Consider the following 24,244-nt stretch of genomic DNA (forward strand, 5'->3'; position numbering starts at 1 on the left):
TTTCTTTAAGAAAAACAGTGCTAGTGTCGAAACGTCTTTCATGATTTGTATACATTGTATTTCAGTTCAATTCAGTCAGTAGGCCGTAGGCGTGTTTGCAGCCGTTAATACATGTATATATTCATATTTCAAGTTTATTTTAAGGCCGCGCCCAGTGTTGTTTTCCTTCCTGATCCTCCATTAAATCAAGAAACAAAGTCAAGTTATCATTGGCATGTACAAGTCATGTACATGCTTTGTACATTAAAACTAACCAGATTTCAAGATGTGAAAGGAACAAGCCGCTGTCGTATTGATTTCGTAAGAGCGTTCGAGCAGTAGATTTTCGCGAATGGAAATGGAATAATATTTAAGTCGAAATGAACTTTATGATTTTCTGGGGATTTTAAATATCATCTGTAAAAAAAAAACCACAAGTATTAAGCTTATAGTTTGAAAACTCTTTTACAAAATTTAGATTTTTTTTTCAACTATTATTATTTTTTTTTTTATTATTTCTTAAAACCAAAACCGTTAATTTTATTTGTGTTTGTTTCCTTTGATTTAATACACGCTTTAATACTAGGCTAGGCGGAATCTTTATTTCGATGCTGTTCCTAATTTTCAATAGTCTGCTTCTTATTCCGTGGCTTCTATCGGCCACCTTAGATATTTCGATTCTCTAAACTAGTATCCAGACTTCTTTCCCTAAAATCAAGAGTTATTCACGAAAGCCACTTGTCGCGGACCTGACTGTTCAACATGTTTAACGTGTGTCTCGATGATCGAGTTCGAGTCGAGCGTTAAATTTGTGTAGTTTTAAAATCAAGTAAAGCATCCGAAATCCGAAATTTTCAAATTGTGATTTTATTCAGTCGATAGCAGGTACGTCAAGACTGATAATTTCAATATGTGTGCTGTTAAATGCATGAAAACGTTGCACTTGCACTGCAGTAATTTACAGAGCTTGCAATATTAGTAATAATTAGTTTTTGATTGCCCAGATTACGGACATCGAGTCCTCTCTCCCCCCCCCCCCCCCCCGGCCCGGCCCCCAAACAAGCGCGATTGTGTAGTTTAATATTACGGGCCCTTTTTTAGTTTTTGTAAAATTAGAGCCTAAGGATGTTTTTTTATCATTCCAAACTACTAGTTCTAGGAGTAATTCCAAACCAAAGCAGACTTGACTTAACTATAATAATGCGCCTATCATTTACTAGTCCGAGTAACTTGGATTCAACTTATCGCCTTTTTAAAAATTTGGACATGGTCTGGCGATAGTAGGGTCCAAGCCCATTCCTCGACCTAGACAACACAGTCACTGACAGTCCCAAAAACCAACATTTTCCAACAAAAAACATCAGATTTCACCTTCAAAACGGCCTCCAAATTACTAGATATGTCACCTGAGGTACAAGTAGACATAGATGATTAAGATGGTTGTACTTAAGTTTACTTACGATCCAGAAAAAAAGTGAAATTTTCCGTTCAATTCTGGAGACCCCCTCTGCCTAGGTTGTCGTTGTTGTGCTCACGTTCAAAACTGCATGATAATGGCGTCTGACCTCGACCTCATGCAAATGTGGTGCGGCGCGCTTGCGCATAATGCACTGCATGCATACACGGCAGATTGAATACAGGTCAACTCGTACGCGAACCAACTCGTACGCGACCAACTCGTACGCGGGTCAATTCGTACGCGAACCGACTCGTACGCGGACCGACTCGTACGCGGACCGACTCGTACGCGGACCAACTCGTACGCGTGAGTTTAGACGATTGGTTTAGCTCACATGGACAGATGAAATGGCAGATGAAATTAGGTTCGGTACGTACGGTAGGTCGGCATAATTTTACCTTTTCTGAAAGGTTGAGATTTTCAAATTAAATGTAGTTGATTTATGAATCCGCCAGTGCTACTTACATTCGCGATTTTTTAGAGAAGAATTCTGCGTTTTTGTTTTTTTTTACAAGTTCGCTTGATTGATTGGGAAGTTGTCTTCGCGATAACCAGTATGATTGGTTCCCGCCGCACCGCGCACTGTATAAAGAATGCATGATTGAATCGCTGTAACCTGTGTATGCCGCGGTACAATTGCTGGTTGGTTAGACAAGTAAAATGACAAGAAAACACCGATATTTGCGAGGTCTATTGTATAAAAAGGAGCTACTATAAAAAAAAAAAGGAATATAGCATCACGCATGCATAACTTTTGTACGGACAGTGTCCGCCAGTTTTTTGCTTGGGTCAGATAGTTTTTTAGTCCTAATTATTATATATCCAAATAATATTTTGTAAAACAAGAAATAATGGGGAGTTGATTTTTATTTTTTTTTTAAATCAGAATTTTTTATTCCTAATTATTACTGACAGGTACATTGATTAAAAAAACACGAAAAATGCAACTGGTACATCGTTGCATTAATATATGGAATTAAATTTGACGTGACAAGGCTACAGGTATGCACAAAACGATACAACACTCGTCTAACTACAAAAATCATTTACTTTATTATCATCATTCAGGGGTTCACTCCCAATCACACACAACGGTCACACATTGAACTACGAACTACCCGTCACACTATTCCCAAATTCTCCCCAACCATGCCAACCCAATCCTCGAAACCACTCCTAAAACGGCCCGCGTACGAGTTGGCTCGCGTACGAGTTGGTTCGCGTACGAGTTGGCACGCGTACGAGTTGGTTCGCGTACGAGTTGTCTCGCGTACGAGTTGACCAATCCGCGTACGAGTTGACTCGCGTACGAGTTGGTTCGCGTACGAGTTGACCTGTTTCCGGCAGATTCCCCTGCGCCGCGCCGACGACTGTTTCCTGATGTGGAGCGCTGTGTAAGTTCGCGGTACGCCTGGGAGTCGCGCTGGCTAGCCAGGCGTACCGCGAACTTACAAAGCGCTCCACATCAGGAAACAATCGTCGGCGCAGCGCAGGGGAATCTGCCGTGTATGCATGCAGTGCATTATGCGCAAGCGCGCCGCACACATTTGCATGAGGTCGAGGTCAGACGCCATTATCATGCAGTTTTGAACGTGAGCACAACAACGACAACCTAGGCAGAGGGGGTCTCCAGAATTGAACGGAAAATTTCACTTTTTTCCGGATCGTAAGTAAACTTAAGTACAACCATCTTAATCATCTATGTCTACTTGTACCTCAGGTGACATATCTAGTAATTTGGAGGCCGTTTTGAAGGTGAAATCTGATGTTTTTTGTTGGAAAATGTTGGTTTTTGGGACTGTCAGTGACTGTGTTGTCTAGGTCGAGGAATGGGCTTGGACCCTACTATCGCCAGACCATGTCCAAATTTTTAAAAAGGCGATAAGTTGGGTCCAAGTTACTCGGACTAATCATTTACCAAGTATCATTTGCACTTTTTTATATCTAAATATTTGGCCTACTACTAAACAGGAAGTGGATATTTTGCCAGCAGTAATCCCGGCAACAGAGGGCGCTGTACTCTCTAAGATAGGGCTGAATTATAAGACATATTAAATTACCACTGATTCAAGTGATTGTGTAGCAACTGTGTGCTAGTGGATAATCAATGGATCTCATGAGCGGGAAGACCCGGGTTCGATCCCGATCCCCGCTGGTGACATTTCTAAGGTTTTTTTCCCCCCATCCCCCAAAAATAAGAATATTCTTCTTTTATTATTTTAACATGTCTCAAACATTTTATTGCAGTGTATTACATTTTCTTTTTCAGATTTGTGGCTCTGGAGGATTTTTTTTAAAGGGAAATAAAGTCCGAAATTGTAAAATGGTCTGACTCCCATCTTGTGAATACGAAGTTACAACAATAATGTTGGCATGGAGCCAGACTAAAATTTGTCACCGGAAAATGTCTAAGCACAAAAAAACAGTAACTGCGTATGTTCAGTGCATATCCGGCAAGCTAATGTTTACTAAAGGTTTGCTGTCTCCGGCGAAATATTCACTGCCTATTACTAAACTTTTGTCAAATAAAACCCTAGGCCTATATTTTTTTTCATCGGAGCCATGTTAGAATGCAAATTCATACATTAGCAAGCATTATATCAAGTGCCATGTGACAATGCAGATGTAACAAATGCCAAATTATCAATTTACAAGTAGAAAATCAAACAGTATTTATGTCTTTGAATTTGTAGATCATGTGGAACATTTTGCGTCAGTGTCAGCGACATCTCACCACAGCTGTCAATCAGACAGGTTGGTATTTAACTCATTGGTCTCTGTGAGTGGGACTGGGAGGGAGAAGTAATATTAACCCTAACCGCCCTGAATCCTCCAAAATCTTTTTGCAAATTGGAGGAATTTGCAGGATTGAGGTTACATGGCAAAAGTGGGTTGCTGATTTCGGAGTACGCACTGTGTCAAGGTCTTGGGCCGGACCTTGTGTTGTTTATGCTCAGCCGTGCATAAATTTAGTCCTTGATTATACTTGACATCCTCCGCACTGCTCCAGGATGTCACTGCCTCTGCCTCAGCCTATTGACAGTCATAGCCGGAGGATTTTGCAGGATTCAGGCAGTGGTCACCCCTCCATGGACCATATTCAAGAAATAGCGGAGGAATTTGCAGGATTGAGGCTACATGCTATTTTTCCATGAGGCCAATCGGAGGATTTTGCAGGATTGAGGCTACATCCTAGCAAAAAGGCCTAGGGAGTTAGGGTTAATCAACTTTTGAATGTAATAAACTGCTATGGAAAATAAATAATTGATCGTAGTTCTTGCTAGGATTGGAAGGTTAGGACCTCTAACTTTTTCAAACTGCTTTTGAACTATCAGGCAATTCCATGGTAACTCGTGTTACGTTAAAAGGGGTGTCTTATGTCATGGAGGACATTGCGAAAACTTGAGTGTGCTCCATTTGAAAATTCCCTCATAATGTTGGAAGACTCTTTTTAAGTTTTTAGTGCCCGAACATCATAAATCTAAGAGTGTAGGTCATATGCTACCATAACAATTATCAAATCAATCATGACATCTCTAGAGAGATGTATTTTGGTAACTCGTGTTATGGTAAATAGCGTAACAGTTTGTCCGCCTTTCCTTGGTACTAGTTAAAGCGTATAAGAAACTTGTAGGCCTAATAAAATCAAATAATCTACTTTGACATACATGTAGATTATTAACCTTTCTCTCTGCCTTAATTAATTAATTCACAAACCAATAACACTTGCGTTTTGCATGTGAAAACAAGATGCCAAAACGACTACTTAAAACCCATAATTTTAGCCCCCAAAACAATTTTTTTTTACAAACAAAAATACACTTGACCAAATTTTATCTCACTGGCACACCACTCGAAAGAAAGGTCTTTTTGTGCCCTTTAATTTGATACCACATTTGATGTTGTGATGCTTGTAGTTCAGAAGATTTCGTTGATTTGGTTCAGCTGTGTCCTCTTTGCCATAGAATTATCCTATCAATGACAATGGTCCAGTAGAGTATTGAAATAAAACCATATGTTTTTTAGTTTGATTGTTTACTGTTCTAAATGGTTTTGTTAACCTTCCTTGCATTTTTTTTTGAAAAGGATGTTCCTTTTTCCTTTCCAGATACATTAGGTCATTTCTCAGTATTTCTGACAGTCTTTTCATGCACCGAACTCCGTTGCCTTTTTTTAATAAGTGACCTTCCTACATTTTTGTAAATCACCCAAACTACACCACTGCATGGACCCAGCAGCACATTCCTTATCCTAGTGGCTGGGCTCTACCTCCTAATTTCTGCATTATCCTGAAAATCTGGAGGATTTTGTAGATGTAGGAACTGAGAGGGTTAGAGTGAATGAATATTAAGTGGTTGATGATTATTTTTATCGTCCCTTGTGTCTATTGTTATCCAGGTTGTGTTAATACCAACATGAGTCTTCTGCAGAGACTATGGCCTCTAGGTTCAGTCATCACACCTTTCCGGGGCATTTCAGTGGACCAGCTCCACAGGCGAGGCCCCTACCGCAAGAAACCCAACCCCAAAAAGACCCACCCGACAGACCACCGGCCTCAGCTGAAAGGCGTGGTCCTCAAGACACTGATCAGGAAACCCAAGAAACCTAACTCAGCGAACAGGAAATGTGCCAAGGTCCGACTGAGTAACGGCAGAGAGGTTGTTGCTTTTATCCCAGGGGAGGGACACAATCTCCAGGAGCACAACATTGTCTTGGTGGAAGGGGGGAGGACTCAGGATCTGCCTGGGGTCAAGCACACTGTCATCAGGGGCAAATTTGACTGTGGACATGTCGTCAAGAAAAAGAAATGATTTCTGTCCTTACATCTTCTGGTGCTAGTAGTGAAACGATATTGAATCATTGTTGGATTCTTTGTGATGGGTTGGAAGTTGGAACAGCTGAAACCCCATTGCTTTTTGAACACAGAGACAAATAAATGATGGAGGAGAGTTATGTTGGGTTTGTGAACTTTCTGTCAACCTTCAAGTGTGGATTATGATAAAGATAAAGAATTCACAGGCAGCATCCAGTTTTTGAACCCAGCATTTGACATTTCAGTTTGATCAGCCTAGTAGCATAAATAAGTGTCACATACAAAGTTGACCAAAGAAACATTTGAAACGCCTCTCAGATATGACTATACTGACATTTCAATTTCAAAACAATTCTTTGTATTGAGACAGAATTTTGTCAACTTGATTGAAGTGATATGGGTGAAATGGTCTTTTTGGGGACCTGATGATATTTCAGGAAGATTCTTCACCAAATTCAAATTGAAGCATTGAATATCAAGATTTGTCTGTTGTTTTCCCATAAACTATTTGCTGCATTTCTTCATTTATTATGACTTGTTTTTACTACTGACAAGAATAAAGGGATTGAAAGAGATTGGGCCATGCCAAAAATTTCTGAGAGATCTCAAAAATTACCATTTTTAGGCATTGAGGAATTGACCAATTATTTAAAGGGAATATACAACATTGGCTTTTGCTGTAATTTTCAGAAATGGAGGGCTTTGTGGGTTAGTATTTTATAGCAAATATTGTAACACTGACTTGTTTGAAGTTTTGTGTTCAAGATGCTGGGGAAAAAAAACAGGAAAAACAATCATGTGCTTGTAGTCTGGCTCCCTGATCCCACTTAAGATGAAACGGAGCAATTTATAGATGTTGGGAAATTGTAAGGTCAGGGAACCAGTCTAGCTGGTTTGCACCCGTTAAAGGATGTGTAACCAATTGCAAACAAAATGCGGACTGAATAAATTGGGGGCAGTTGGAAAAAAGTCAGGTTTTCCAATGCTGGTCGGCCGACCAGTGTTGGAAATTGATACAGCACACCCTGTGCCATGATTTTTCAGGATGCTTTAAACTGTCATTTACTAATAGTCCTGTAAGGTTTTTCATAATAATTTGATAGTTATGTTTTTTAATGTTTGCAAATGTTGTATATTCCCTTTAGTTGACAAATTACTGTTTCAGCAACAACAACAAAAATACCCCAAAAATGTTTCAGAAAACTGCAACTGCAAGTGTTGAGCTTACCATGGAGATATAAAGCTTAAAACCCTTGTACTTTTGGTGTAGTTTATTGCATGCCAATGCACTCCAGCAGAAGTAAGTACATTGGATGATTCTTTTTGAATCACCAGCCAATGAGCCAAGTGATTTTACCACGGAAACGACAGACTTGTTTTACTTTGGTCTCGTTGTTTCTTGCTGACTAAAGAGTTTCCTCACAGCATGGCCCAGCTTTCTGTCAATACCCTTTGGCAGTTCTTGGAGTGTACTGTGGTTCGCCCCAAAAGTACAGTGGCAGATATTGGAGGGCTGTGCAAAAAACATGGGGGAGCCACTTTTTTCAAATACTGAAGTGATTTGGAGGATCAGGTAGAGCAAGGAACAATAAATTAATAAAGTCCCAAATGTAGACATTTGATATGTTTGTGGCTTTTCCCATAAACCACGATCATTTTGCAGTTAGCTACCTTTGCGTACTATCCTCGGCAGTACAGGCATTTAAATGCATTCAGATTTGTGCATTTTTTTTACATTTGCGTATCAAGTTGGCGGAGTCAATGCCTTGAAGTAACTTTTGTGATAATGCACTTTCTTACTTTTTTGGATTAAAAAAGAAGAAAAGCACTTTCTTGTATTGAGAATAAACAATTAAAAAACCCGAAAATAAACTGACGCCCGTTTTAGTTTCGGTCTGTTTTCCGCCGACTCCTATTCTGCTTCACCTACACATGTTACGTTTCTGTTAATTTTTGCATTGAAAAAAAAAAGTTTTCTCAAATTTTGCTTTGAAGTTTCTTTTTCTTACGTGGAATCACTGATGTTTCTGGAGATCCGCATTGGTTCAATGACCCTTTGTAAAACACTACACAAGGAGGAATATATAAGTTGTGAATAAAACTCTGAACAATAACATTTATCTTATTTTCACTTAAAAGTTGACAAAGGTCCACCATTCGTTTTTTTATTCTGAAAGTAATGAAATTTGTACGCCAATCGGTTGTGTGATATCGGGCTCTTTACTGCATTTATGAAGCTTTTATGTTGTTTCGAGTCAGTCACAATATATATGCTCGTCATCAGATTGGTTCAAATTTAACAGCATTTTTATTAAAATATCGGATAAATCTAGTGTAAATTGATTATATATATTTATAAATTTTTTATATTCGCTGTATTTCCCCTCCAGTGTTCACAGCAGTAGAATAAGAATGTGTATTAAAGATCTGGGAAAATCGGAATAGGTTTTTTGAAGATGTGAAATAAGTTAAAACTCCCATAAAATATGTATTGTTTTTTTTTATATTAAAGTAATATCTTTTTTATTGTGCATCTGGCAATTCGATTATCAGAAATAGTTACAGATCATTCCACTAAATTACCACATAAATACCCCCAACATAATTATTTTAACATGATTCAGTTTTCTTTATAAAAATAAATGGTTATTTTGCCATCTTAAATTGCGCAATTATTGCGTAACATATTTTCTTGCCGACCGGTGTAAAAGGTTTAGGGCTAAATTAAGCAAAACAAAAATGAGTCAGTTGCAAGCATGCTTTGGTTTCAACGTCATGCGCATAACAAATATTGGCGGGTCAGTCTTTTGTGCATGAATCGGCCTTGTGGTCTGTGGCATATATTATAACGCATTGTCCTCGATTAACCTGAAGCCAACTCAGCTCGGGAGCCATTACCTAATAACTCAAGAATGACCAATCAATTCATTCGATAGGGATTATACACTCCCACCGCTTGCCTAACGGCAACTGTGATTGGGTAGTTGGTGGTAAGTCCCGCCCACACATGCTTATGCTGCCGTCAAGTTCAGGTTCAGGTCAAAATTACAACGAAGGCTGCGTGTTTGAATGCGTACTAGACTGTGTACAATGTGCCGTTTGTGTATGCGGTAGTACATAGCATGCCAGACATAAACGATGTGAACGACTGGAAATCATCAAGCCTTTTTGTAGGCCATGTTATTCTGAATTTCGAAATTAAAAGTGGGGGAATTTACACAAGTGTAAACTTGGTTTCACCTGGCGAAGTTCAACGGAGTATCTTGGGTGGTCTGTAGGTGAAAACACCGCCCGAAGAGGAGCGTACGCCTGGTGTTTTTTGTTCCGTGGTCACCCCGTGAGGACAAGGTTAGTCACAAATCTTCATAAATTGACCCAGATAGTTACGTAAGGGCGTGTCAACGTTGTTTTTATTTGTCTGAAAAAATCCTGTTTTGGGTCATTTCTAGGAATAGATATTAGGTCCAGTTAGTGCCTGTGGTTACGCTGAATGTTACCCCACTTTTTAAGACGGGCACAAAAGTTGGAGGATTACGTAATGTGTCGTAATACGTGGCGCTTTAGTGTTGAGAATCGGTGTCTACGTTGCCCCCGCGCGCCATGATGACACACGCATGAATTTTTCATTTGTTTTGTTGTTCATCATCATCGATGCTCAGCGGTCATCAAGAAGTAGCTTCACATTTTCAAACAAATGCCTTACACTTGTTTTTAGAGTGTTGATTTGATGTGATTTCATCGGTTGAAAGTGTAGCTTCAGTGACTTGCCTGTAACGTACAGCATGGCTTTGTTCGTGCCAACTGCACAACCGTTGTGTTTCGATATGAAAAGGTTTGTGGAATTTGTTTAGCGTCTGAAGTGTACATGTACATAGTGCACGTGGTATACGGTCGTTTTGTAATTTAGGGGAGCGCGGTACAATCAAACCAGTTTTAAACAGTTTCTGTGTGCTATTAATGTTTGTGCATAGGTTTGAGTAACTGCTACTGTACACATTATCGTCTCGTAAACGGAGTAGTTTTTGTTTATGTAAACTGTTGTTGACTAGTGTTTTGACGAACCATATGTGCTGCATTTGGTGTGGGCGGAATAAGCATGGAGGAATAATAAGCATGGAAAATCGTTTGTACTGGAGGAAAGTTGAGTAACACAAGTGGGCAGGTGGGGCTCATTTTATTGTAGGCCTATACTGAAAATATTAAACTGCGGCTCTCCTATATTCTATATCATTCTTTGATATACTGTAAATAATTGCAATACGATTTTCGATATTGGCGTAGGCACTCTACACCTAGCTAGTGTTTGCCCTTGACCTATGCATGACATGACCGCGACAGAAATCAACACATAAAAGCTTCATTTATTATGCAAAAAAGGATGATCGACACGATTATATTTTTTAAATTATGCATGGCAGTACAGAGTATCGGCGTTTGTTTTGTTTTTTAATCGCAGGAGTGGAGACAGCTTTTTGTGTTTTATTTTCAGGAAATTAATTAAAGCGTTGCGTATCTCACACAATACATGTACCGGTTAGTTTTAATATTACAATGTGGAAATAGCGCACGATAAATTTAATCCCCTTCCCCTTTTTGAAAAAAAATCGAGCCCTCCCCTCCCCCCTCCCCCCTTTCCACACCAAACCCTTGAAAATTTTGTTTTGGAACCGACCTTGATTGACTCAAACCACAAGTAGTTTTGTATTATGTTTTAGGGTCTTAAACTCACGAATGGGAGAGCAGTCGAAAGCGTTGTCCTATTTTATGAATCTTGAGAAGAAATGTCACTCCAATATACCTTTGATAATGTTGGCTTTATGTTGATCCATCATTACGCAGACAATTGGTAGACAGTTTATCCCAGCAAAAGAGAAAGGGCCTTGTAAGGGGGGGGGGGGGGGGGGGAGGTGGAGATGTTACGTAATGTTACATGTGCGGCGAGACGACGTGTTCGGTTGCTTCATTTGTACTGGTTCATCACCTTGGCTTGCCAAGGAATCCTTGCCATAAGGTCAGATAATGTATAACACCAAACACACCACCACCTTGCTAAAAACGTGCCAATTGAAAAGCAGGATTCTTCCTTGGAATTATACATGGAACAATAATAGCATGGATACTATTGTTCTTCAGAAATACGAACCATGCATTCAGGGAGGGTAAGTTGAGACAAAAATTAATCAATTAAGACTAAAGAGGGAGGCTATAGGCCCAAGCGGATGCGATGAACGTGGTGAGATCAGGGCGGACCATACGACTCAACTATAGGAACAGGACGTTTTGAGTGAAATTTATTCAATAGAATAGATTGAATTTCCACTCCAGTAACTGGCTCTTAAGTTACATACTTTCAGTGGGTGTTACAGGGATAAGTGTAAGAGTGAAACCAGGGATTTTAATTTTAGATTGCAATACTCTGGAAAAAAATCAATCCAGTCGAACCTCGAGTGTAAATTCGATCTATTCGATTGAATGGATTTCACTCGAAAACGTGTGGTTCCTAGTTTTAGTCGATGGAAGTAAATTGTCACTTTAAAAGAGTGACTTTTCACTCTTCAGAAATAAGAGAGTACTGTGAAAGTAATAATGTGAAAACTCTTGTACCAAGTTCTTACCATGTTATATTTAACCTGACACTTCTCTTTTTCTTTTTTTTACCAATTTCATAAAAGTTCACGCTTATTATGCGTTGATACATGGTTGATAGCAGATTTGCTTGCAGGAGTAAAAAGACTAGCTGCTTCAGTTCTGGTAGGCCCTATACTTATATATCGCAAGGACACTTTCTGTTTAGAAAGACCAATGTTATATCTGCTGAAGCAGACACACAAGACATTCCAAGGCAACAGTACGTTCAAGTCATAAATAATGTTCCTCCATGTGCTCAGAATGGTATCGCTCTCGTGGGATATACCTTCATTAAATGGTAAAGATGTCAGAAATCAATTTAGTATTAAATATTATTGTAAGAGTATAGCAAATATTTGCATGTTGTCCGAAAACGGTATACATGTACTTGTTTGCGTTCACACCAGACTGTCACCACTTATGCATCTAGACCAGACGGTGTGTAAACGGTCGGCGTGGTGAGATGGGGATTCCCACAGGGAAGCAGATAGGCCTTGCCAAGTGTCAAAGTACAAGTTTTGAATATAGTGTGCACGCGTTATTTACTGGGGAAGAATGCACAAGTCAACGTGGTTTTGAATAGTGGAGGCCGAGGTTTTTAAAAATCATGATTTGTATTTAAAAAAAAGTTATTTTTTTGTTTTCATGTTTAATTTTTTTTTATTTAAGTCGATTTTCTTATTGTTTATATATGTCTTTGTGTGAGTTATCACAACGTTATATTCCCCATATATTATTCAACACCCATCTGCAAAACAATGTGTATTTTGAATTGCATCTTTACCTTTTAAACCTCCCAAAGATTTGGGGTTTTAGAAATTATCTGTTCCTAAAAAAGAGAGAGAAATTAACCGTCTCACAAGACACAAGCTTCACTCTATTCGAGGGAATTACGGAATTATGGAACACTGAACATGAGTGAAGGACCCACTATGGAAGACAAGTTTGTCATCTGTTCAAGTGTTATTTCTGTTCAAACAACGAAGTTTGCTGATTGATGTACTGTCTGGGCACTGCTTCTCCAAACCTTCTTTAGGAATAATGCATCCATGCATGAATCAACAATTTGCATACAACACTGATAATAGCCAACAAGAGCATTTTTACGCACCTTTCTGAAGATTTTGAGGAATTGTTCTTTCAAACAAACAAAAATGCACGAAAAAGAAACCCAAATGGTCCTATTGCCTTAAGCGATACCTGCATTCTCCGAAGATAATTTCCACTTAGTCTTCAAGTAAAAGCGATCCAAGGTCCAGAATACTTAAAATCCAAAAGAATCAATGATATTAGTCAACAGTTTTCGTTTCAGGTGAATGTGTTCTTTTTACAATCTCTATGCTGACATGATAAGGTTCTTGCTATGTCGGTTATATCTCTATTTGCTCCACTCACGGTTGTTTGATTTAAATCATTTTGAAATCGCTTGATTTAAATCATTCTTTAAATCAAGATTTAAATCAGTGGATTTTTTTACACAAATCAAAAGTCATGTAAGAGTTTTAAAAATCACATACGCTCATCAATAAGAGCTTTTATATTAAAGAATTTTAACCCAATTTTAATACACCGATGTTATCTTTCAATCAAATACAGTCTTCTTGCATTTGATATATTAACTTGTCGAAGTTTCAACTCACAGGATACTCTATTTTAGGTAAACAGAGAAAACGTATGCACTTTTTTTAGGGTCTCGTGACAAAATTCCGTTGCTAACGCATGTAAAATTTGTGCCCGGCCTCGGGTATATTTTCTTATGAATGTTTCTTCCGAATGATACCATCATTTCAGCCCAAAAAAAGAAAGAAAGAACAAATTCACGAGGTATTTAGTAGCTTCACTTTGAGCGAGTTTTTTTCTCTCGATAAATCGGTAGGAACGTTGTGGGTTATTGCAAATGTTCCTTTAAACAGATAAGAATAAGACACAGTACAGGCCTGCTGTAATGGACAACTGGCTGACCAGTGCAGGTTGATTGTGTACCTAATGATGTATGACCAGAATAATTATGACCTGTCCGGTAGCAAGTCAAGGGCGGGCCATGGACAGTGGCAACTATAGATGACCCGACTCCAGTCCAAGGACCGTCGACGTAATGCTGAATCGGGTATAGGTCATACGCTTAAATGCAGTACATGAAACAAGTTTACTTGATTCAACGTTCAGTATTGAAAGGTTGCACAAAGGTCGCTTGATATAACTGCAGTAATGGAGTTGATTATCATCGAATCCCCTAAATCTATTTTCAGCAAACATTTTCCTTGGTATCAAAGACGATCAAAGATAACCAACTTACTGAAAATATTAATGTGGCTAAAAAAATTATCCCTCCCGGCTTTATTCAAAAATATTCCTCCAAAATGGTCTGCATAATATACAGGAGTATTCGAAGCACGAACTACAGGTTTTTTTTTCTCGTTTCGAAATATATTCAGTTTCGATTTATTAGAATTAAACTAAATGACAACAGGCCGTTGTGTATACATACTTACCATTCTTATTTTGGTTCACTTGTTATGTTATTTTCAACCAAAATAAGATTCATCACAATACCGATTAAACTCATGTTCAACTTAAACAAAAAAATAAACGACTAATTTGAAAATCACGAACGATCTGCTGATGCTGAAAATTTTGATTCATGTAACGGTACCGTCGGTACGAGCGTTGTTTGTATACTTAGCCTTATTGCTGACCGCTCATGTATAACAATCGATCCCAAGGAAAAACTGTATGCTTCAGTGATCACTCTCTTCAGTTAACTCCCAGCATATTGCTCGATATTGTCCATAAAAACGGACTGGGGTGTTGGTATATAATGGAACATTTTAACCTACACATGCAGTAAAAGCAAACCTTACAGAAAGATTAGGCCCTTTTTGTTGAATACATTTTACACTTGGATACATGATTCGCGTCAATACAAAGTCACTGTTATCCGTAAGATGTTATCCGTCATTCATTTTGCATTATTTCTTAATCTCCAGGTCCTTTGATAGGTGGCCAGCTATCAGCATGTCATCTCACGAGAATAGTCCGAGTCATACCGGGACGACACCGGGCAAAAAGGACCCACATTCCCCGCCGGACAGCGATGAAGAGCCCACAGATCTTGTCATGAACATCAAAGAGGAACCAGCGGACGACGGTTACCAGGAAGATTGCCATGACAACGGGGAAACCATGAACCAAAATAGCCCGGATACTCAGGAAACGGAAGGGAGAGGCGAGGCGGAATCCGAGTCGGATTACTACAAAGAGATCAACATACCCCGAGTTGTTGTGTCACAAAAATCAGAGACCAAGCAGACTAAGATGGTGTTACCGCCATGCATTTCGGTGCCAGTGCCCAATGGTGGATCCATCAGGCCTTTCAAGCCTGTTGGGAGCAGCAGCAGGGATCTCACATTTACATCAACTCCACCAACCATCACGTCCAAACGCCTGGTACCAATCAGCATCAAGACATCGGTACCCATACCGATTGCTCTGACTCTAAGCAAGCCAGAGGCAGAACCTAAGACCAAACCATCCATACTAGACAGCCAAGCTCAGGCTCACCACCTAATGACTCTGGCCACAGAGGCGGATAAGATACTGAAAAAGCAAGAGAATCGACTGAAGAATGAGACGGGATTGAGCTCTGAACATTCCCCGGAAGGGAAGCTCAGCAACTCTGACGAAGACAACATGTGCTCGTCGTCCGACTCGAGTGGAGGTGGCATGGATTCCTTTTTTAACACCAACGACCAGACACTGACACTTATTCAAAGGCGAGCTGCCGAGGCTTCCATTTCCAGCACCAAGAAGTCCAAGAGGAAACGCAGTCAGTTGCCTGATGACATGAAGGATGATACTTACTGGGAGAGACGGCGGAAGAACAACGAGGCAGCTAAGAGATCCCGAGATGCTCGACGTGCTAAGGAAGATCAGATTGCCATCCGTGCCGCCCTGCTGGAGCAGGAGAACATGAGACTCAGGATCGAAGTTGCAGCACTAAAGGAGGAAACCCACAGGCTGAAAGGCTTGCTGTATGAAAAGTGATGAGTCCATCCCGTCGTCGTGTATAGATAGCCTTGCCTTGCCGGCGTTGCCGCTCACTTCACGTTTGAATACCAGATCTTACAGTCTGTGGTCAGAAAACTCGACGGATTTCTGAAGTCATGCAGACTATAAATGGCATATGATGTCATACCGCCGAATGTCTGTGATAATTATGTTTCACTGATATTTATTCGGGGATGATTACTTTGATTACTTATGAAGTTTTATGAACATGATATACACCTGTTGATTTGAGGTCGAACGTCATTGTCGCTGCCGCACATTTCATTGTACTTTGGTGGGGGTCCTGTACCTTCGTCTGTTTTGGTGGAGAATGGTAGGTACTGTGTCAAACATTGGTCGGTATAGTCAGTCACCAACTGTCACCATTGGTCGGTAGTCAGTCTCCAACTGTCACCATTGGTCGGTAGACAGTCACCAGCTGTCACCATTGGTCGGTAGTCAGTCTCCAACTGTCACCATTGGTCGGTAGACAGTCTCCAACTGTCACCATTGGTCGGTAGACAGTCACCAACTTTCACCATTGGTCTGTAGACAGTCTCCAACTGTCACCATTGGTCTGTAGACAGTCACCAACTGTCACCATTGGTCGGTGGACAGTCACCAACTGTCACCATTGGTTGGTAGACAGTCTCCAACTGTCACCATTGGTTGGTTGACAGTCTCCAACTGTCACCATTGGTCGGTGGACAGTCACCAACTGTCACCATTGGTCGATAGACAGTCTTCAACTGTCACTATTGGTCGGTGGACAGTCACCAACTGTCGCCATTGGTCGGTAGACAGTCACCACTGTCACCATTGGTTGGTAGACAGTCACCAATTGTCACCATTGGTCGGTAGACAGTCACCAACTTTCACAATTGGATGGACATACACGAACCGGCGCTATTGGTCCAGAGCCTTTGCGAGCTTTAGGACCATGGCCTATTATTACTTTTTCTTCGTTTTGCCATTGTTATTTCATTCAATCACGTACCGTGCTGCCACTTTTGAAATACTACATTCTTTGTTTTCTTGAGCAGCACCATAGACATATATAATGTCAATTGTGTTGCCTGATAGCTGACGAGTCAAATTGACTTTCACTTACTCTCGAATTGAGGCTATCATGATCGAATTTAAGCCACTATATTAAAAGTTTACGCAAAAAAAACCGAATCGTTCTTCATTCAATCAACAATGAACAGCTACTTTCGACGGAACGTATCTTCCAGTAAACTCTTAGTAAGTATACGGTGCTAATATTACTGCAGCAGAGGACTTAAAGCCCATGATAGATAGTCAACAAGTATGCCTTTGTACAACACTCGCATCTCATTTGAAATAATACATGCTAAATTTGTCAGTGGAAGAAAATTGCAGTAAGCTGCTAAAAGCATATCTAAAGATTTGTTGCATTATTTGCTGAGAAACAAGTTGAATGTTTAAGGCCAAAAAAAGTCTCCGGCTTCTGGTCTGCGCGCGCGTCGCCGTAGCCGTGCGCGTCGGCAAAATTAAAAAGTTTTTTTTTTCAATATAAGATGAAGTCTCAAAACCGCCAAACTCACTGGTTTGACTGGAACGTGTGGTTACGATCGTGTATAAATTGTATGTGGCCTTTCTGAGCTCATATATTTTGCAATTCAATTAGTCGGGCACCATTTGCAGACGGTGTTGTAGTTTTGTAATTGTGCGTCTTGAAGCCAGGCTGAAGGAGCGATGGTCGTATATCTAGGTCCTGTAAACGCTTTTTAATTAGCACAATATGTAAGGGAGCAAACTAATGACCAGCCTGGCAGCTCATGCACGATGTCGATGCCGCTGTATGGTCTAACGTTACTTCCGTTTTCTCTGATTTTTGTCTTGACCATCCAAATTTTCCGAGGAAAGTTCGTGTCGGTCGAGATCGTAAGTGGGTGCAGAATTCTCAAGCCTTATGACCTTACTGAGGTCACGGGGGTTTCAGGAACCCATTTAACGCTAGCAAGAATCCAACACGGGATGGGTCCAGTGCTCTATACGGGTAGAATCCAAAGCTGGTGGGGACCTGGGTTGAGAGGTTCTACTTGGGTAGACAATCCAAAATCTACAGCCAACTCGTGGACCTATGTTTGAGTGAACTAGTTACGCTAACGGTGTACCCGTATTGATTTCAACACGGGTAGGGGAGACGATGGTCTGAAAAAGGCCTGCAACTTTGGTTGTGATCCTATATTCGCTTGGAAAATCGTAACGTTACGCAAAGACCGTTACGTTGGTGTATCAGTTGCTTGGCCGTTACGTAAGAACACATTCAAGGCTTGCCAGGAGAGCCTCTCTCTCGGTTTCGTGTTCAAGTTTCATTCATTGGATGGATGGTTGTGGTTTGCATATCGGCAATACTGCCAAAAAATGCAATCTTTAGGCGTAATACAAAAAAAAATTTTTAGCGTCCTGCTTTTCTGAAAAAAAAGAAGCGGGAATTTTTTTAATGGCCGCCATTGGACTCGGGAAATGACATACCCGCTTTATATGGGCTAGATGCAACAGATGAAGAGGCCAAAATGATGTCAATGTTGAAAATTTACCATTTTTCGGTTTAAAAAACAAAAGAGGCGACGGCCTTCAAAAAAGAAGCGGGCGGGGACGCTAAACATGTTTTGTTTTTTATTTCGCCTAAGTTAATGTGGGCGGAATTGTTCTCATTTATTTTACTCGTTTAATGTAAATGATATGTTAACATACGGCGATATAATTACATCGCCTTATGTTAAGTCACGTATTACAGACAATACACTGTTGTGATGCGAGAGGACATTTTATTACCTGTAACTTAAAAATAAATGAACGTACATTGTGTGCTGGTACAGATACACAGTTTATGGCCAATTTTTGCATTACAGTACACATTTTGTCCTGGATTTACACATAAAATTACGGAATCCAGCAATTAAATAATAAAATGCAGTAAATGATACCTTTTGGTTTTTTTTTATTGAGGTGGAAAGACTGAGAAAAGGCTTATAATCAAAAATGTTTTCACAAAATTTTTCCTAACACTGTTATGAATTCAAACGAGATACCTATGGTGACAATAATCCCAGTATTTTCGATATCTATTTACGATTAAAATGGGTGGTATACGAGATCAACCCTGCTCAATTTCCAACACAAATGGGCCATTGAATGTCATTTTGAAGGATTTGGCGCTGTATAAGATTATTATTATTATTATTGTGTGTCATGTCATAGCGCCCTCTAGTCTGGGAACAGTTCTACAAAAATTGATCTGATGCTTCCAGTATGGTCTGGAATTAAGACTATATGGGGCATGCAATCCCGTAAATACGGACGTACAAAAGTCTTGTCAGACACTTTAATGGGCTACAGTTGGAAAAAAATGTGATACATCACTGTTGTGATGACTACTATTGAGTAGAACAAAATTACAGACGTACGTTGGATTTTACGGAATTGTCAGTTGGCAAGAATTTCATAAGATGGTTAACAGTTTTAAAACTCAACGCTGTAGTAAACTAATACATTTTTCAGAATTGGCGTTCGTATTACACTTACTGGTGGCATACTTTGTGGCGTATAACATTTACTTTACACTGAGGTGGAGCACCCAAAATTGTGTTGTAAATTCCAGCTTACATTGGCAGCTCATTGAAAATGGGAGCTCGAAATGGAAGATTGAAACAGTGTTATTTAACAAGTGGTGCACAATACTTGGGCTTCTATAACCATGACATAGCTCTGTGGATTTTATTTACGTACCTTTATGACTCTGAGAACTTGTTTCCTTTTGACTATAACGTATTTGACCTACCAAACTTTACCTCAATAAACTGTACCTCTTTTCATCTCTAGATGAAAACAATAATTAAACGGCAAGGTGGTATTATTAAGTTATTGTGTTGTTGTATGTTCTTGGAACATATTTGCAAATGTAATTTGCAAACGGAGTTGAGAACATCATGTTGAAACTATAGACTTCAAAACGTTATAAACGACGTGATTTACGATCATGCACTCTGTAATTAATGTATAAGTTAATCACTGTAAACTTTCAAATTAGCTGCATGTAAATAAAGCAGTCAAGAAGTGATTCATTTTGTCTGAAATGTGATTAGATTTGAAGTTCTCTCTCTCTCTTTTCTGTAGACAAGAAACAAAGTGTATACCATCAGTTTTGCTTATTCCCTGCTTGTACATGAGGGGCAAAATCCCATTCAACCGGCATCAAAAGAATGTACGGAAATCCAAAAATGTACCAATTCTCAGTGGCGCACCCAGGGGGGGGGGGGAGCCCCCCCCCCCCCCCCCACATGAGGTTGTCAAAAAAATTTGTAGTCCCACGATTTGACCGTGGTGATTTTTACGTGGCCTATTTTCGAGTAGTATAATAGGGGTGTAAATGGCGCCACCAACGTCAAAAAGTCCGGGCCCAAAAATTGTGGGCAACATTTTTTGAAAAAAATCCAAACTTCTTGTGAGCCCCCCCCCCCCCCCCCCCCCCCCCCCCCCCCCCCCACAATGAGGTTGTCAAAAAAAATTTTAGTCCCACGATTTGACCGTGGTGATTTTTACGTGGCCTATTTTCGAGTAGTATAATAGGGGTGTAAATGGCGCCACCAACGTCCAAAAAGTCCGGGCCAAAAATTGTGGGCAACATTTTTTGAAAAAATCCAAACTTCTTGTGAGGCCCCCCCCCCCCCCCCCCCCCCCCACATGAGGTTGTCAAAAAAAATTTTAGTCCCACGATTGACCGTGGTGATTTTTACGTGGCCTATTTTTCGAGTAGTATAATAGGGGTGTAAATGGCGCCACCACGTCAAAAAAGTCCGGGCCAAAAATTGTGGGCAACATTTTTGAAAAAAAAATCCAAACTTCTTGTGAGCCCCCCCCCCCCCCCCCCACCCCAAGCCAAATCTTGGGTGCGCCACTGCCAATTCTGATTTTATCACCAATTTGTTTTTTGTTTTTTTCAAAACAAAAGGTATTTTACAAAGTTTTAAGCGGGAATATAATTTGATATTTATTTCACCATTCAAGGAATTAAAAGTAATAAGATACATCAGATCTCCAAAAGGTGTCGCCGGATCTTTTTGGTGTCTCGATTAACGGGCGGGGGTGGGGGGGGGGGGGAACGGGGACCGCCCCAAGACCTTTGGCCCCCTTGACCACCCGAGCTATAGAGAAGGACGAAGGGATTTTTTTTTATTGTTTTGAAACTATAAACAAAACCAATGAGTCCGCGCCCTGGGCAGTGGGTGCGAGATAAAAATGTTGCTCTTCATTTTCTCGATTATGTGGGGTTTTTCTCGATTATGTGGGGTGTTTCTCGATTATGTGGGGGTTTTCTCTTGAGTAGGCCAGCCCCATCTACTCCCTACTCAGCTAGCTGCTTAAACGTGATTAATACCTGAAGTTCTGTTATCAATGACTGAATCATCGATCCAGGACGGAAATTACTCATAATTAACGCCTTTAGTGCTCTTTGGTTGACTATACAAAAGTTTTAGTTGACTATGTTGTGTAAGTAAAATCCAGGGGTGTTTGTTAAAGGAGAGGGGGCACAGTACGTTGTAATTGGGGTTACAAACATTATTTTTCGATTAAACCTTGTCTATCATTATTTGTAAACAGCGCCCTCAGTGCAATTCGTCAACAGCAAGTAATGGTGACGCTGTCGACGAGATGTGACGCGAACACGTCACTTTGTTCATTTGCCAAAAATTAATATACTACTACTAATGATTTCCGACGTTCCGGTTGCTGTTCAATTCTCGCAGGGTATAAATAGGCCTATAATGCGGTGTCGGTTGGCATATAGTCCCTGAAACCCAAATTAAAACGTCTGGATTTTAAAAAGTGATCCTCCCTTTCGTCTTTTCAGTCCATGCAGTTTCTTCCGATTTTTTTTCAAAAGGAAATACAACCTTATAGATCCCTTATTTTAATCGATCATTAATATAATTAGTAATGTGCAATTTCTTAAAATCTTACGGTGCATAATCAAACCTCAAAGAACAATAACGCCATACAGGGTGAACCCCCCCCCCAAAGAGAAGAAAGCAACCTTGAAACATTTCCCTTTTTTCAAAAACGTGATCGGTGAATTTTTATGTTTTGGATATCAGATTATACTGAAAAAATCATGAAAACAGCACATTGGGTTTCAGGGTTGCATTTTTGGTCACCCTGTAGATAGTCAGAAATTAGGAATGTCAATGTAAAAATACATGCAAGTCTGATTAGTTTGGAAAATATGTTTAAAGTAATTCTGAACAAAAATTCAATTTAAACGAAAATAATAATATAATACTGAAATAAGGGATATAGATAAAAACATGTAAGGTCCTATTTTGTTTTCATGCAATTTCACATCATACGCGGAAGGAAGTTCCGGTATTTAATGTTAAAATTGCTTTGAGATAATTCGCAATAATTCAGTTGCTGGCTGTGCTTTTAGTTACTTAAAATACAACAAAAATATAAAGAGCAGCCAAAGATAACAAAACATGAACATACTGCTGGCAGTTATTTTCGGGTAAATTTCTAACAATCAATTTAAAATGCTGTGTTTTAATTTATATTTAGTAACCCCAATTTGAATTCATTTCTTCAGTTATGCCGAAATTCTATCTTTGCGCAGTTTTTCGTAGTAGCCCATGGTAGCATGGACACACTTCTTGACGTCTTCTGGTAGTGCCTCCAAAAGTGGTGGCGGTTTGGGCTTCACGAACTCTGTACTCTCAAAGGCTGCCTTGTAGAATCCTAGCAGCCTGTCACCTTTCAGGAGATACTTGGCTATCTTCCACTGCTTGACGATGTCGTCCCCTGCCGGCCAAGACAACAGACTATCACTGTAAGGAATGCCCATCTTCTGACAGTAGACTGTCAAGATACCAGACGGGTCATCCAGCAGATCATCCGTGTCTACGATAGTCGGGTTGGGATCCAGGTTTTGTTTGACATACTCCACCAAGTCATAGAGCTCCTTGTAGCCGTACCCTGGTGGAAACAGAGGCAGCTTGAGTAGATCTATTTCCTCTCCGTAGAATCGCGTCAGAAGGACCTTCAAGGACAGGTAGACTTTAGCTGGATGACGAATGGCAAAGCTATACTTGAAACCTTCAGGCAACATGTGATACTTTCCTGCCAGGTGATGAGCAACATCCTTGCAGAAGATGATCTTCTTATCTGGGTACTGTTTCCCAGAGAGAAGCTCGTCTTTGATCCAGCTATAGGTGCACGTCTTTTCATCAAATCCTTCTCCAACATCCACTGACGGATCCAGCACCTCGTAGGTCCGCTCTTCGATCCGTCTCTCATCTTCGTTGGGATCTTTGGGCTTATCTCTCTCCACGTCTAGAAGGAATGCGCAGAGGTACGGTTCGTGTACGACCTGCATCCCATCGACGTAACTCATGCATTTGGCGAACGCAGTGGATACACAACGTGGAGTGCTCCACAGAAACACTTTGTTCAGACCGGGCTGGGAAGCCATGTTTGATTTCTAGCTTGCACAACACAACTTTATCTGTAGGCTATGTACTCAGGCCCGATCTGCTGAACTGCAATGGGTTCACGGTCACCAACAATATCTTTGAAATAAGCGATAACGCAATTTTGTAAGACCAATGTTATTTTTTTTAACGTAAAATGTCTTGGGCATAACTTGTGAAATATAAAGGTATACATGAAGTTGTTTACCAGGAAATAAATCTGATATGGATGCGAAATTTGTTCATCTTGTCAAAATGTTTAACAGTTTCGTGTACCAGTAAAAAATATTACCTAACGTTCTAAAGTTCAAGTACTAATCACTTTGGCAGATCGCAAACTCAACACTGCATGGGCGTACATCCTGTATGTGACTGTTTTAGAGACTCTCGAAACAAAGTCACATGCAGTTTTATTTAGCATTGATCATTTTCATAAAACAGAGACACACATGCAGTAAGCCTGATTATTTAAAGAAGCGCCTTCGGTGTTTCTTCGTAAATAATCATAGCAGTCCTCATCACTATTATACAAAACACACTAACATTTTCCGGTCCGTATGCTCGGAAGAGGGGCGGGGTCGTAGCTATGAGCCATAAGCTTATTTTCTGTCTTGCAACGCGGAAACTAAGGTCCCTTTTTTCTTATTGGGTTATCCACATCGACACTCAAAGTATTACTTCAGCGGTGGGTGAGCTCCGGTGACAATTCGGAAGATTATTACTGCCACATTTTTCAAGATTACGGTTGTCATTACCGAGAAACCAGGTATCAACGGAGATCTCAGTCTTGAGTTTACAAGGGAGGGGGGGGGGACTAGCCCCTAA

The 24,244-nt window shown here is 40.1% G+C and overlaps 3 protein-coding genes and 1 long non-coding RNA gene across 7 annotated transcripts; 2 read left to right on the forward strand and 2 right to left on the reverse strand.

Annotated features, from left to right (window-relative positions):
- Positions 1–699: 699 nt before the first annotated feature.
- On the forward strand, positions 700–6,843 carry LOC119746306 (28S ribosomal protein S12, mitochondrial-like). 2 transcript variants are annotated; one of them, XM_038223174.1, is made up of 3 exons: positions 700–864; positions 4,132–4,192; positions 5,837–6,843. In XM_038223174.1, the coding sequence occupies exons 2-3, from the start codon at positions 4,135–4,137 to the stop codon at positions 6,247–6,249; spliced, it is 471 nt and encodes a 156-aa protein (XP_038079102.1). In that variant the 5' UTR covers positions 700–864; positions 4,132–4,134; the 3' UTR covers positions 6,250–6,843. The 2 variants fall into 2 exon arrangements, with proteins under 2 accessions (XP_038079102.1, XP_038079103.1); XM_038223175.1 differs by lacking the exon at positions 4,132–4,192.
- Positions 1,940–2,158, reverse strand: LOC119746308. The gene is made up of 2 exons (XR_005273721.1): positions 2,055–2,158; positions 1,940–2,020 (listed from the first exon to the last, which is right to left on the reverse strand). It is a non-coding gene; the product is annotated as an uncharacterized LOC119746308 (long non-coding RNA).
- Positions 6,844–9,316: 2,473 nt separating the features above from the next.
- On the forward strand, positions 9,317–20,016 carry LOC119745925 (thyrotroph embryonic factor-like). Of its 3 annotated transcripts, none has more exons than XM_038222605.1 (2): positions 9,317–9,599; positions 14,867–20,016. In XM_038222605.1, exon 2 carries the CDS (start codon positions 14,895–14,897, stop codon positions 15,921–15,923), a length of 1,029 nt encoding a protein of 342 aa, XP_038078533.1. In that variant the 5' UTR covers positions 9,317–9,599; positions 14,867–14,894; the 3' UTR covers positions 15,924–20,016. The 3 variants fall into 3 exon arrangements, with proteins under 3 accessions (XP_038078533.1, XP_038078532.1, XP_038078530.1); XM_038222604.1 differs by lacking the exon at positions 9,317–9,599 and adding an exon at positions 9,767–10,083; XM_038222602.1 differs by lacking the exon at positions 9,317–9,599 and adding an exon at positions 11,231–11,410.
- A 2,072-nt stretch (positions 20,017–22,088) lies between these two features.
- LOC119746261 (branched-chain-amino-acid aminotransferase-like protein 2) lies at positions 22,089–23,421 on the reverse strand. Its single transcript, XM_038223099.1, has one exon. The coding sequence runs from the start codon at positions 23,419–23,421 to the stop codon at positions 22,540–22,542; it is 882 nt and encodes a 293-aa protein (XP_038079027.1). The 3' UTR covers positions 22,089–22,539.
- Between the last annotated feature and the right edge of the window lie 823 nt (positions 23,422–24,244).

The sequence above is a fragment of the Patiria miniata genome, unplaced genomic scaffold (genome assembly GCF_015706575.1).
Source record: "Patiria miniata isolate m_02_andy unplaced genomic scaffold, ASM1570657v1 HiC_scaffold_7, whole genome shotgun sequence".
NCBI lineage: Eukaryota > Metazoa > Echinodermata > Asteroidea > Valvatida > Asterinidae > Patiria > Patiria miniata.

Coding starts and splice junctions, on each gene's coding strand:
- LOC119746306 (XM_038223174.1), top strand. CDS start 4,135: ATGTGGAACATTTTGCGTCAGTGTCAGCGACATCTCACCACAGCTGTC. Junction 4,193..5,836: donor CACAGCTGTCAATCAGACAG/GTTGGTATTTAA, acceptor ATTGTTATCCAG/GTTGTGTTAATACCAACATG.
- LOC119745925 (XM_038222602.1), top strand. CDS start 11,271: ATGTATAACACCAAACACACCACCACCTTGCTAAAAACGTGCCAATTG. Junction 11,411..14,866: donor GAACCATGCATTCAGGGAGG/GTAAGTTGAGAC, acceptor CTTAATCTCCAG/GTCCTTTGATAGGTGGCCAG.
- LOC119746261 (XM_038223099.1), bottom strand. CDS start 23,421: ATGGCTTCCCAGCCCGGTCTGAACAAAGTGTTTCTGTGGAGCACTCCA.